General features: G+C 37.4%; 1 protein-coding gene across 1 annotated transcript in view; it reads left to right on the top strand.

Moving 5' to 3' along the window:
- KALRN (kalirin RhoGEF kinase) overlaps positions 1-14,750 on the top strand; it is a 537,699-nt gene that overhangs the window by 305,776 nt on the left and 217,173 nt on the right. Inside the window, exons 7-9 of the mRNA XM_070949954.1 lie at positions 1,980-2,171; positions 9,100-9,231; positions 11,394-11,624. Of these exons, the coding sequence (XP_070806055.1) occupies positions 1,980-2,171; positions 9,100-9,231; positions 11,394-11,624 (555 nt within the window). The remainder of the gene's footprint in view (positions 1-1,979; positions 2,172-9,099; positions 9,232-11,393; positions 11,625-14,750) is intronic.

Genomic DNA, 14,750 nt, shown 5'->3' with positions numbered 1-14,750 from the left:
CTGCCACGCGAACACGCTCCGGAAAAGCCAAACTTCCAGGTTCTGGTGCGCATGTGCAACTGACAATCAGCCTGCCAGCATGAATGCGCACACCGTTTTTTGGCACTGCTATGCATGCAAAGGACAGCTGATCATCACACACACATGTGCGCCAGAAACCTGGAAGACAAACAGGCAAGGCCACATGTGCTGGGTGACATGGCTTCACATGCCACTTTGGACATGCGTGCCATGATTTGCCATCACGGTTATAGAGCATAGGAAAGGATTACAGTGTTCCATCAATGTAGCACCTTTTTACAATTTCATTTTAATCATATAAATTATTTTGTCCCCATACTCTTGCCTTAACTCCTTCATATGATTTCATAAAATTTTACAGTGTTCCACTTTATCTTATAGTCTGCTTTGATGAGATATGTATATTAAAGAAACAATTTCAAATATCCTGTAATTCTTTGAATGGCCCCGGGATTTTCATAATCCCTTTGACCCTCAGGAGTGGGCAAATGCTTCAAAACAAATAAAAATTCAGTTTACATCATGTTAATACTGCTCTCTTTCTAGCATCAGGAAAAAGAGCTTCTTTTTGCGGAAATAATTGGCTTATTCTGGTAATGGGTTCTGCATATTCTGTCTCTATAGCAGGAAAATATTTACTATAAATCAGGAAAAAGAGAGAATAATTTCAATTAAAGTATTTTATATTCATTGTACTAAAAAAAACTCTTTTTTTGCACATATAGGAAATTATGAACACTCTGTATTATGTATGAACATAGACTGAAATCTGTTGGTATGACCTTTATCAAAATAATATTTTGGTGCCTGTATTTATATACTTCAGAACAGTGGCCGCCAACCTTTTGGGCACTGGGGACTGGTTCCGTGAAGAAAGGTTTTTCCACGGACCGGAGGGGGGGTGGTTTCATGTGCTGCCTGATCCTGCAGATGGGACTTGGCTTCTTTGTGTGGCCTGGTTTCTAGTATGTTGCAGCACAGTATAGGTCCAAGGTTAAATTTAATTGATTTTAATTGGGTTGTTTTAATTTGTGGCCAAAAATATTTAATTATTTTTAAACTGTTTTTAAATTTTGTATGTTCTGTTTTATTCTGGCTGTTCACCGCCCTGAGTCTTTGGAGAAGGGCGGTATACAAATTAAAACAAACAAACAAATAAATAAATAAGGATTAGGGGTTGGGGACCCCTGCATCAGAAATTGAACTGAATAATCAGAGGAATCATGTTGGTAGAATGTATTACATTATGCTGTAGATGGGCTATTTAAATACACAACATGAAAATGGTACACTAAATCAGAAATGTCCCAACTAATCTTTTTTAACCAGGTTTATCTCCAGATGCAGAGAACACTGCACAAAGCATGTTCTTCTCCAACCTCAATGGCCCTACAGGCATGTGGAGTTCAGCTTCCAAATTCTCACCAATAATCAGGCTGGATGGGGAATTCTGGGAGATAAAATCCATACATATGGACCGTGCCTAAGAAGTCGGATATAGGAACTATATTCTGACATTGAATATTTTATCTGCAGATCTATTACATGTTGCATCAAGCAATGCAACCTTTACCATATGATTTTGTGGACTATTCAGCTTGGCTTTTAGATTCTTTTCACTGCTACTTTGATGGTAAATGTTCTTTACCCTCCTGAGCTGTCTCCTTTTAAAATATTTTATCGGATTATGTGGTGGAATGTCTGGAGAGGCTGCTTTTCAGAGGGCGAAGAGTCAAAGGAGCTTAAAAAGTCTGGTAGACAGGAAAAGGGCTAAAGTGGCCCCTCCCTAGCAATTCACAGAGTATATCTATAATTATGCAGATAATAGCTTTAGTCTGGCAAGATTCTGTCTGTAAGTGAACAACAATAGGAAACTATAATTTTCTTATTAATTGTACTCATAAATTTCACTTCTCCGGTTTGATTTTTCAGTTCTCCTGTTTGATTTTTCTCTTCAGAATGCCTACGTGAATATAAATCGCATCATGTCCGTTGCAGCCAGGCTTTCAGAGGCTGGCCACTATGCATCTCAACAAATTAAGCAGATTTCCACCCAGCTAGATCAAGAGTGGAAGAGTTTTGCTGCAGCACTGGATGAGCGTAGCACTATACTGGCCATGTCTGCTGTGTTTCACCAGAAAGCTGAACAGGTATGTAATTTTTACTGTGTCAGATGCCTTTCTGCCTTGTCTGTGGCTTTGATCTAGTTTAAATTACCACCAATGTAATTCATACAATGTATTCCTTGCATTTTCCGACTGTTTCAAGAACTATGAGTTGGCTATTGTTTTGAGGTTTAACATTGGGCTCCTCTTCCCCCTCCCAAAAGATCTTTCTCTAGCCTGTTCAATACAGCGTCTCTCTTTTTCTATTGGCTTAGACTAGATAGAGTGACGTGAGAGTGGAGTGTTAAAGAAAAGCTCATGGCCACACAAAGGAATACTGTTCACAGCTGCAGGCTAACCTACTTAGTAGGCTTAGTCTGTTTTTTTTTTTTTTAATCTGTTATGGAAAGTTGAAAATTCATGCAGGATTAATTTAAAACCCATGTGCCAATAAATATGCTGTGCTTTGTTTTTTTAGACAAGCAAAACAATGGTTGAGTTTAGTTACTACATTCGACATATAGGGGTTGGTAATGCAAAGATGAGTACATGCAACATCTATTACCACTGCTTTGGTTTGGTTAGTTTGTGCATGCTTTTTTGCCCTAGTGATATTGTACTTCTGTGCTTTACACATGTACATCTTACATAATGTACATGTAGAGCTCTAATTAACTGATCTTCTGGCTGCTATTTCAGTTATTTTCAATAGCTTTTTTTTTGTTTTAGAAAAAATGAATTCAAACATATTTTTAAAACATATTAAAATATTCAGTTGTCCATTTTTTCCCCTGCCAGTTTGTGGCAATAGAAATCAGTATGGGTTACCTTCTTATCTTTTGTCCCACATGGTGTCACTGTTGCCTACAAAGAGATCCCAATAAAAAGATGTTTTCTTTGTCCAATAGATTAATGCTTAAGATATGTGAAGAAGAGGGGTACAACAGAGGTCTAGTATTAAATATTTAGGTATCATCTTTTATTTTCTTTTGCAATGCTCTCCAGTGCCTCTGTCACACCTGCTGTACTCTCTAGGACTCTTTTTTTTTTTTTAAAGAAAAGATGAAGTCCTGGGATTCATCAGTGTTCATGTTTGAAAGGAACACATCTTAGGATAACTTGCGTAACTAAAGAGAGCCAGATATTCCAATGATATATGATACATAGTTTTATCTGATTAGACCAAAAATTTTCTCTCTCCTTTTTCATATTTGTAGCAATTACGTTTATTAAAGGTAAAGGTTCCCCTCGAACATATGTGCTAGTCGTTCCCGACTCTAGGGGGTGGTGCTCTTCTCAGTTTCAAAGCCGAAGAGCCAGCGTTGTCTGAAGATGTCTCCATGGTCATGTGGCTGGCACAGTATTGGAAAAGAGAAAATTCAACCACCAGAAGAGCTTACAATTAAGAAAATACTCGAGTGCGCAGAGATGTCTAAATTAACCTATGAATTAAATGATGAAAAGTCAGTTTACTATATGGTGTGGGAAAGGTGGTACAAGTGGTCGCATGATAGAATGAAAGAAAGATCTAAAGGTGTATTAAATAATGGATAAAAGTGAGTTAAAATGTCACCAAGTATTATCTATGGAAATAGTTAAAACACTGCACATCCGATACAAATTGAAAAGCTATATTATGTATATGTTGTTTTATGTTATTGTTTGAATGTTTGTTTGTTTTTTCTTCTTATTTCTCTTTTGTTTTTATCATTTGTCTTTTGTTTGTTTGTTCTTTTTTAAAAGAAAACCTCAATAAAGTTTAACTAAAAAAAAAAAAAAATGCCAAAGGCGCACAGAACGCTGTTACCTTCCCACCAAAGGTGGTCCCTATTTTTCTACTTGCATTTTTTATGTGCTTTCGAACTGCTAGGTTGGCAGAAGCTGGAACAAGTAACAGGAGCTTACCCTGTTACACGGCACTAGGGATTTGAACTGCTGAACTGCCAACCTTTCAATCGACAAGCTCAGCGTCTTATCCACTGAGCCAACATGTCCCCTTTAATTACCAATCTTTATACCAATCTTTAAAACTTTGCCATTTTCTGGAACATTTTTTTGTGATTTTTTGTCCCCTTTGTGTCTACTCCAATAAGTTTTCACAGCTAGGATTCAGTTTTGTGGTCAAGATGGACATAGTATTTTTCCCATGAAATCTCACAGCTTTAGATCGAAATGTTCAACTGCTTTACCTGAATCTAGTTATCTAGTGAATTAAATCTAATTAATTATCATTGTTCTTATCATATATGAGTTCATAAAAGCAGTCTTCCTTTTTTATGTACAGAAAGTTCACTGTAATATAAATAAGATGTAATACAAGGTTCATTAACAAGGAGGAAATAACTAAGGGATCATAACTTTGATTCAGAAGGATATTTTTTCCTATTAATTTATAATACTCCATAATCTATTTCAAACTTTTTGGGGGGAGTGGGTAACATCCACTGAAATCAGTCGCATATGTTACCATCCACTGAAATTCAATTTGAGCAGGAAAGTTCACTGAATTTCAGGAATGTGTTCAGAATTCACTGAGCCATGGTGGTGCAGTGGTTAGAATGCAGAACTGCAGGCTAACTCACTGCTCACTCCAGGAATTTGATTTTGAGCAGCTCAAGGTTGACTCAGCCTTCCATCCTTCCAAGGTCAGTAAAACAAGGACCCAGATTGTTTGGGGACAATATGCCGACTCTGTAAACCGCTTAGAGAGGGCTGTAAAACACTATGAAGCAGTATATAAGTCTAAGTGCTGTTGCTATTGGTAATTGGAGAATGTGGAGTTTTTAATTCTGGAAGGGAAGAGCAATCCCGAGAACAAATTAATCTATAGTATTTTATACTAAATCGGTTAATTAATGTAGCTCAGTGTTGTTTGTCTGGACTTTCAGGAGCACTCTATTAATTCATACAGAGAGCTGTTCTTAGTTTTCCCATTAAGATTCTTTTTGTAGATAAGTTGTGGAGAATTGAACCTGTGATCTTTCTAGAAAACAAGGTGCTTCTGAACTTCTAAATATTTTTGTCTGGAAGCATATGGGAACCAATAAGAGCGTCTTCTAAAAGAAGACTAGTTCAGCTATTGCTTGACAATTTCCTTCACTTTTTTTTTTATTATTATTTGATTTATATGCCGCCCTTCTCCGGAGACTCAGGGCGGCTTACAATGCGCTAAGCAATAGCCTTCATTCTTTTGTATATTTATATAAAAATCAGCTTATTGCCCCCACAACTGGGTCCTCAATTTTCCTACCTTAGAAAGGATGGAAGCTGAGTCAACCTTGAGCCTTGGCGAGATTCGAACCTGCAGGAAAGGAACTTGCCTTTCCTCCAAAAGTATCATATGTTGTCCTTTTTTTTACTTTTGCTAACAGTCACATAAATAATAACAGCAATAGCCTAAACACGAGGATCTTGAATAATTGAGAATAGGGAGCCTTTGGACCATTCAATCAAAATATAATCTGAAATTGCCTTTTTAATCCTTTGAGGTTATAATACCAATAAGGATATCCACACGAAAGATCTTAGATTTCTTGCTCTCCTTTTCTTTCCCTTCAGGATTTTCTCATGAATCAGAATGTAATATCTTTGCAGACAGAAATCCATCTCTCTGATGAGGATGCAGATCCTAGAATAGGAGTGATTGGTTCTGGTTTAAATTGCTGGAAGTCCTCTCCATAAGAAAAGCATGATAGATCATAGCACAAGCTGGTGTTGTTCATCCATGCTATTCGGATGTAACTTCATCCCCAGACTTACTGCTTTTGATTGATGTCTGTTGTCATGTATATGCGCCAGTTTAATTTTTATCACTGAATGTTTTTACCTTTGAAATAATCCTATGTTGCATAATCTGCTCCTCTGTTAGGAGACAATAGATAATCAAGTACATGAACAATAATCATTGATTGAATGATTATTGATTAATTATGTGCCATCAACTCCTAGCAACCACTTAGATAAATTTCTTGCATGAACAATGCTCATTGTTCATTTTAATTATCTAATTTATTTAGAATGTGTTAATATGTTGAATGGAGGAGGACTTTATTCCTGAATAAAATTGGAGTGAGGTTTTCTTTTTAATCTCATTGGATCTGTTGGTTGATTATCCTATTAGACATTGCAAGTTTGCAATACATTCTTTTGGGATAAGAATGTTTGAGATAATACACTTCAGAGAGCATAGCATTTCAGGAGCCAGATAAGGGTGAGACACTTTGAAAGCAGATTAGAAACTTTGCATTACAATTTTTTTATGTTTCTCAAATATTGGCACTGTTGGCTATTTTTTATTGTTATACAGTTAAAGTCCTTAAGCACAAACAGAATGAGTTGTAGATAATTTAATCTAAAAATATGGGAAGATTAGTAAGAAGTAATGAAATGCACTTAAGTGTGAGATTGCGAAGAGGTGTATCAGTGTACCATGTTCCATTTGAAATAAAATAATTATTGATCAAGACTTTTGATATATAAAGAAGGCAAGGTCATAAATGTGATCTAAGTATGCATATGTCATGGATGTAGGACTTTGAAGCCAACTCAAATGATTTCTTATAGCTGATCTGTGATCTTCAAATCTATTATGAAGTATAGATTATGGATCTACTATCTAATACCTCAAAACCCATTTGTCTTAAAAAAATTATTCTAGCTTGCTAATATATAAAATGGCTGTGCTTCATTTGATTGTTAGTTTTGGATTCTAGTGGACTAACCTGACGAATTAAGATGTGTCAAGGAGCTCATGTGGTCTCATTATAACAGGTCAGCATCCATTTTGGGAGGGCAAAAACATATATCACCTTTTAGGATTTCTCACTCATTGGCAAAGTGATCTCTGGGCATATTTTTCCTGTTCCACTTCTGAAAGCATTTCTCTGCTTTGGATGGTGCACTAAATTTATTACAGGGTTTACCTCAAATATTTCATTGGCTATTTTGCAGAGGCAGCAATACCCACTCAAATAAGCCAGTGGCTCAAGTTTAGCCCATTAATGGCCTTTTGAGTTACCTTTACCACAAAAGCTACATTAGCACAATGGTTATAAAATCTACTTTGCAAACTTGGTGGAATTTTTGTTTAAATCATTTTTTTCCCCTTTCCCTGGGCTTCCTATTTTTCCCTGTTTTTTTTTTTTTTTATGTCCAACATTGCAGAATTTCATCATTTCTCCAGTCACCAGAGGCAGCAGCAGCAGAGTTGTAATCTAACTCCCAAATTAAGATTATTTGGACTGTTTGGAGGCTGAGGGTAAACCATTCTGTCTTGAGTATCTAGAGTAGGAAGTAAGAAGTTCAAAGAAATAAAAATTATAATTTGTTTTTTAAATTAATTTGTATTTGTGTATGTGTATGTGTTGAGAGGGAGGGAGAGAGAGAGAGAGGGAGGGAGGGAGGGAGGGATAATCTTTTGGCTGACTTATGCATTAATAATAAATCTCCTAACCTAACCGCAATTATCTAAAGCAATTATTTATTTATTTATTTATTTATTTATTTATTAAATTTATATCCCGCCCTTCTCCCCGAAGGGACTCAGGGCGGTGAACAGCCGAGAATTAAAATAACATACAATATAAAAGTTAAAATAATTAAAAATAAATTAAATTAAACGGCCGCCCCAATTTAAAACCCCTAGCAATACAATTAAAAAAAACCCTAAAACCTATTCAGGCCAGGCCGGCTTGCTGAAATAAAAACGTCTTCAGGGCCTTACGGAAAGTGCGGAGATCCGGAATCAGCCGTATTCCGGGAGGTAGCTCATTCCAGAGGGCGGGTGCTCCCACAGAGAAGGCTCTCCCCCTGGGGGCCACCAGCTGACATTGCTTGACCGACGGCACCCTGAGGAGGCCCTCTCTGTGAGAGCGTATTGGCCGGTGGGAGGTTATCGGTAGCAGCAGACGGTCTCGTAAATACCCTGGCCCTAAGCCATGGAGTGCTTTAAAGGTGAGAACCAACACCTTGAAGCGCACCCGGAAGACCACTGGGAGCCAGTGCAGCTCGCGCAGGAGAGGTGTTATATGGGAGCGCCATGTCGCTCCCGTGATCACCCGCGCGGCCGCATTCTGGACCAGTTGGAGCCTCCGGGTGCTCCTCAAGGGGAGCCCCATGTAGAGAGCGTTAGCGTAGTCCAGGCGAGAAGTGACGAGAGCATGAGTGACTGTGCATAAGGAATCCCGACTCAGAAAGGGGCGCAACTGGCATATCAGGCGAACCTGGATAAAAAGCCCCCCTGGCCACGGCCATCATATGCTCTTCTAAAGACAGCCGTGTGTCCAGGAGACGCCCAAGTTGTGAGCCCCCTCTGTGGGGGTCAATGACTCGCCCCCAATAGCCAGCAATGGCGCTGGCTGGCTGTATTGGGATGCCGGCATCCACAGCCACTCGGTCTTGGAAGGGTTGAGTCAAAGCCTGTTCCTCCCCATCCAGTTAGTTTCCTTTCACATAATTTTGATTTCTATTTTTGTTTTGTCCTCACAAGAATGATTTTTATCTCGAAGGCAGCAATATGTATGTATGTATGTATGTATGTATGTATGTATGTATGTATGTATACAGCTTTTTATTACAGCTTTTATACAGCTTTTTTGGGTGGGGGTGAAGGTAGGGGAAGAATCCTTGCCCTGCTACTTTTACAGATGATTTTTAAATTTTGGAAGTTGTCCAAAATTGTTTGCGAACTAGAGAATTTAATGAAAAACAAGCCTAGAGCCCTCTTGAGTCTCTCAAATGAATTATGAAGCGATGTGTATTCTCGACCACATTTCAACTAGAAAATGGCATTATAGTTTGGCTGGCTGTCCTGTGTTATGCTACTTTTGTTATTGTTACATGTTTTATTGCTGATAGCTGTTGGTTTTTTTAGCAATGGTGGAAAGAGGTTTTTTTGGTTATTTTTTTATTTTGGTAATTAGGTAAGCTGTTAGGTTTTTGGTAATTAAGTAAATTCTTCTTGCAATTCTTTCAGTTTCTATCTGGTGTAGATGCTTGGTGCAAAATGTGCAGTGAAGGAGGTCTCCCTTCGGAAATGCAAAACCTGGAATTGGCCATCCATCATCATCAGTCTCTTTATGAACAGGTCACTCAGGCTTACACTGAGGTGAGTGTTTCTAGACGGATTTTTAATAATCACCAGGAGATTTCACAATGTAATTAACAGAGATGGTTGAATATGCAAAAGGAGTACTGAGGGTTATGAGCTACATAATTTATATGACATGTTCATCTGGTTTTTCATTCCATGCTGATATATTAAATAGCCTAGCTAATGGATCTTCTGTTAAAAAAAAAAATTCTAGTACTATCAAGTTTCTTATTCAGTTCAGGAGACGGTCCAATTCATGCTTGTATTTAGAAGTAATCTCATTGTTTTATTCCAGAAACGTCCGTATAGGATTGTAGCCTGAGTTACAGGCTGCAACAGACTTTACTTAGGAGTATAAAATCATTTTCAAGCTGTGTGATTCTAATAGCAGATTTAGGAATCCCTTGGTGTAAAAAAATATTGTCCTCGGGAAGATGAGTGATGCAATCCAAGCAATTAGCATCAAGTAAGTTACAGAATAGAATAGAATAGAATAGAATAGAATAGAATAGAATAGAATAGAATAGAATAGAATAGAATAGAATAGAATAGAATAGAATTCTTTATTGGCCAAGTGTGATTGGACACACAAGGAATCTGTCTTGGTGCATACGCTCTCAGTGTACATAAAATAAAAGATATATTCGTCAAAAATCATAAGGTACAACACTTAATGATAGTCATAGGGAACAAATAAGCAATCAAATCATATTAGGAAACAGTCAATATAAATAGTAAGGATACCAGCAACAAGGTTACAGTCATACAGTCATAAGTGGGAGGAGATGGGTGATAGGAACGATGAGGAGATTAATAGTAATGCAGACTTAATAACTAGTTTGACAGTGTTGAGGGAGGTCCTCAATGTACATTGGACATAGTCTTCGGAATTCTCTAGTACCTATATAGCTTGGAACCATTTGCTCAAGAATGAATTTGCTTGCATGACATGGTTCAGATACCCAGCTCATATCTCCCAAGAAATCAAAAGGGCTAAGAAAATAAATAATCACTTCTGAATTGCATGCAGAAACTAATCACTAGTGAATGAAGCAGTGGTGTTACATGATAATAATGATTATATATTAAGTATATAGGGCTGCTACATTTTGCACCAAGTGATATTTTCAAGTAATCTCTATATTGGAAATCACAAGGGGATAACCTGTACCCTGTTCTAGATAAGGCCATAATTGGGGCACCAACTTGAGCAAAGGCCCTCCTGTTGCAATAGGAGCCATAAATCCAGAAGAACCCTGAATTTGCAGGTCTGCTCTCTACAGGAGAACACATCCTTATCATGGCTGGAAGATAATATAACTGGTTCTTCCAGATCCTTTATTTCAACACTTTTTAGATGGATGGATGGATGGATGGATGGATGGATGGATGGATGGATGGAAGAAAGGAAGGAAGGAAGGAAGGAAGGAAGGAAAGAAATATATGATTTAGAACTTAATTACATGGGAATTTTCTAGGCCTTGCTTCAGTTCTAATATCTGCTGGTTAACTAATTTTTGCTAATTAATTAAATATGGATTCCTCTGAGGCAGCACTTAATGGATGTAGTATTATTGTAATACTAATGATTGATAGTCATAAGCAGTGGATTACATAGCAGAAGAAACTGAATTGCTAGAGAATCAGGGTGAGTTTCACTTTTAAATGTATGAGAAAATATTATCACAACTAAATTTTCTTTTGAGACTCCTACTACAATATAACAACGAAGTAAACTAAAGAGTACTACATTCTTCCATATGACATTTTCACCATGGCTGCCTTTTTTTTTTTTACAAATATATTTTATTTATCAAAATGTTTTTGGTTTGCCTAATGACTTCAGGAATTCAGGGGAGACGTATTAGAGTGAAATAAAAATAATTTTCTTTATTTAAAAACAATAGTGATGTAACAATAAGAGAAAAGCACATTTTTACCAGAAACAATACAACTGGTTTCCTGAGATGAAAGTGTATTTGCAAATTATTTACTTCAATCTTAGAAATCATTTACCCAATGTCTTTGCTTCTGTAAATTTACCCAAAGTTACAGAAGCAGCAAAAAAGAGAACCTCCCAATTTATACTTGACTTTTAACAAACAGTTTATAAGCAAAGCTATCTGGTACAATCAGTTTTTAACAGCTTGACAGAAATCTCTTTCTATATCTTTCAGGTAAGTCAGGATGGAAAAGCTTTACTGGATGTCCTGCAACGTCCCTTGAGTCCTGGAAACTCAGAATCCCTCACTGCTACAGCAAATTATTCCAAGGCTGTTCACCAAGTTTTGGATGTGGTCCATGAGGTCTTACATCACCAGCGGCGCTTGGAGAGCATCTGGCAACACAGGAAGGTTCGGTTACATCAGCGGCTTCAACTTTGTGTTTTCCAGCAAGATGTTCAGCAGGTAATGCAATAGCTTATTCATGTGCGAAGTAATGATTAAATATTGCACAAAATAATGCTCTGACTCGTATAGACGTCAACCAGTATGATCCAAAGTAACAAGGGAATTCTGGGAGTCGTAGTCCAATACAGCTACAGGAAGCCACATCAAGGAAAAGTGACACAGGATAAAGACAACCTGATGATATGAGGGCCAATTAAATATCTCTCTATCTATCTCTATCTCTATCTCTATCTCTATCTCTATCTCTATCTCTATCTATCATCTCTATCTATCTATCTATCTATCTATTTATCTATCTATCTATCTATAATAGTTTGATAAATTCTGTCACATGAAACCACATTGGTTATTCCCTAGCTTTAGGAAATAATTTTAGGCCATGTCTTTCTAAACCACAGCTTGTGTGTGAAGAAGAAATATAAGAGAAAAGTCAAATAAATTATATCTATAAGAACTTATTTCCAACATTGCATATAGTTATAAAAGACGTGTATAAAGTGATTTGGAGATTACTGTTTACTTATTCCCAGTATATGAGAACTCCAGGCACACAGCTGTTGAAATTAATACAGTCAAGATTTTGTAGATCCAAAATTAGTCAGAGAAATTATAGTGCTGTCACTGGACCTGACTTACTAAACCATGTGTTTTTTGCTCGAAATCCATTAGCTTCTGAGTTGGTGCAGTGTTGAATATTATAAGAACTCTGCAGGGGAAATGACAATCTATGTATCATGACACCTTCACGCAACTTTTGTATTTATGTGAAACATCATGATACACATTAGTCAATAATGATGCCCATTTTATGACTTTGGTGGCATCGTGCCTTGTATGCCATTAATTATAAACAATGGTAATTAATGCAGAAACATTTCCTGTGGGAATATATAGTGAATTTTGATATAGAGTCGGAGAAAGTATCTGCCAAATAAAAAAAGTATATGGAGCTTCAGCTAGGGCCAGCAATTGATTAAACATTAGTTTACCTCTTTATTGTTTATTGCTAGTAATCAATATAGTATTTGGAATGCTTACAGAATTTGATAACATCATTTCAAAGCGATGCTTTAGCCTACTTTTTAAATTGGATATATGTTTATTTATGTGTGTGTTTGTTTACTTATTGTATTTACATTTCACAGAGTGACTCTGCCTGGCATACAACAAGACTATAAAATGATAAACGTATCAAAAAAATCATTACAAATGATAATTTATATACTTCTGGTTTCAATTAATTGAGTCATGATGGTTGATTTATTATAATTACTTTTTTTATTAACTTCACACAGGCATTTAAATATAATTCCATAGTATCTATTGGAAGTTTATTTTCATAGTAACCAAACACAGCAGAACTTTGGAGGAAAGGGTTTGAAAAGGTTTAGTCTAGCCTAATCAAACCTAGCCAAGTTTAGCCTAGCCTAATCTAGTGAGTCCTGGTAAATTCATTAGAGCTCACAACAAATATTGAGCCACTTAATTCAGCTCACTGTCTCCTTCAGCACAATATCTAATTGTAGTCAATACTGGATATTAGAAAAAATAATACCGTATTTTTCGGAATATAAGACGCACCGGAGTATAAGACGCAGCTTAGTTTTTGGGGAGGAAAATAGGAAAAAAAATCCGCCTACCAGGTATTCATCTGGCTAGCGTCCTTAATCTGGTCATCTTCAGCACATTAGTTTGCTGGTTTTTTATCCCTTGCTTGGGGATAAAAAACAGCTTCTAAGGCACAGCTGAGAGGAAGGAGCAATGAGAAAAGCAAGCAAAGCAGGTGGGGTGGAGATCGCTTCACTCGGCTAGCGCCTAGTTAGGGCTGAAAAAAAGCTTCTAAACAACAGTTGAGAGTCGGAGCAAAGCCTGGAGATCGCTTCTAGCACCTCGTTAAAACACAACGGAGAGTCAAGGGATCAGGCAAAGCTGGGAAGATCGCTTCACTCACTAGCACCTTGTTAGTGCCTTGTTAGGGCTGAAAAAAAGCTTTGATAAAGCTACATTCGGAGTATAAGATGCACCCAAATTTTCAGCCTCTTTTGGGGGGGGGAAGGTGCATCTTATACTCCGAAAAATATGACATTTCCTGTGATTTGGATCTGAATCAAATCTTTCCTACTGCAAACTTATGAGCGGTTAGGACACTGGGTTGATGATTGGCAGCTCACATTCAAGACTTAGTTGCTGCTGTGGGGTGGGGTGAGCTCTTGTCACTTGCTCCAGCAACTATCAACCCAGTTCAAAAGCAGGTGACCACAAATAGATAGATGGGTACCACTTCAGTGGGAAACTTCACAGGAACACAAAAGGAGCCCCTAACTGGGTGTCCCCCAGGCAATGGTCATCCTTTCACCATGGAAGCTCTAAGTGCTTCCAACACAGAAATATAGTATAGTACTGTAAACTTGACATTGTATTGTCAATTATATTGTATAACCAGAACATCTTAGCACACAAATATTTTTGAAGTCTGAATTATGTCTCAATTTCAGATTTCCTGCAGTCTTCCCTCTTTGGATTTAAGATATAGGAAACTGTCAAACAAGATATAATGCGACTTCTGATTTCCCGTTCTATTTCTCATTTTGATCTTAAGTAGTTTACAATCTCAGTTTATTTTTTGGTCTACAAGACTACAATACAGAAGTACTAGTGCTTTATTTTAAAGCATGGGTCCCCAACCTGTGGACCGTGAGGGATTTGCAACTGGGCCATGGAAAGGGGCAGCGGGTGAGTGTGCATGTATGCGCATCCTCACTTGCCTGAGTAGTGGGAGAACGTGCACACTCCATTTAAGTGAGCAGCAGATGTGCGTGAACGCCACTCGCTCAAATGGAGTGTGCACACTTGCTTGCTCAGAACCATCCCCTCTCCGCCCCGCCCCCCTTGCTGGTCCACAAAGTTGGAAACATTGGGGAACTCTGTTTTAAAGGATTACTGTTTAAATGTTATGATAAAATAATATTTCTGAACTGTTTTGAACACTTAGAAGCTTAGTATATCATACTATTATAATATAATACACATTATTCCTGCTATGACAATTTTTAAAACTATCGCTGTTGCCTTATAGTAACTCCTTTCCTATTCTTAACTGTCTTCTCTTCCCTTACTATTAGG

This window comes from Pituophis catenifer, unplaced genomic scaffold (assembly GCF_029215685.1).
Source record: "Pituophis catenifer annectens isolate HBS135680 unplaced genomic scaffold, rPitCat1.0.hap2 SCAF_1, whole genome shotgun sequence".
NCBI lineage: Eukaryota > Metazoa > Chordata > Lepidosauria > Squamata > Colubridae > Pituophis > Pituophis catenifer.
This window is presented reverse-complemented; position numbering and strand designations above follow the sequence as displayed.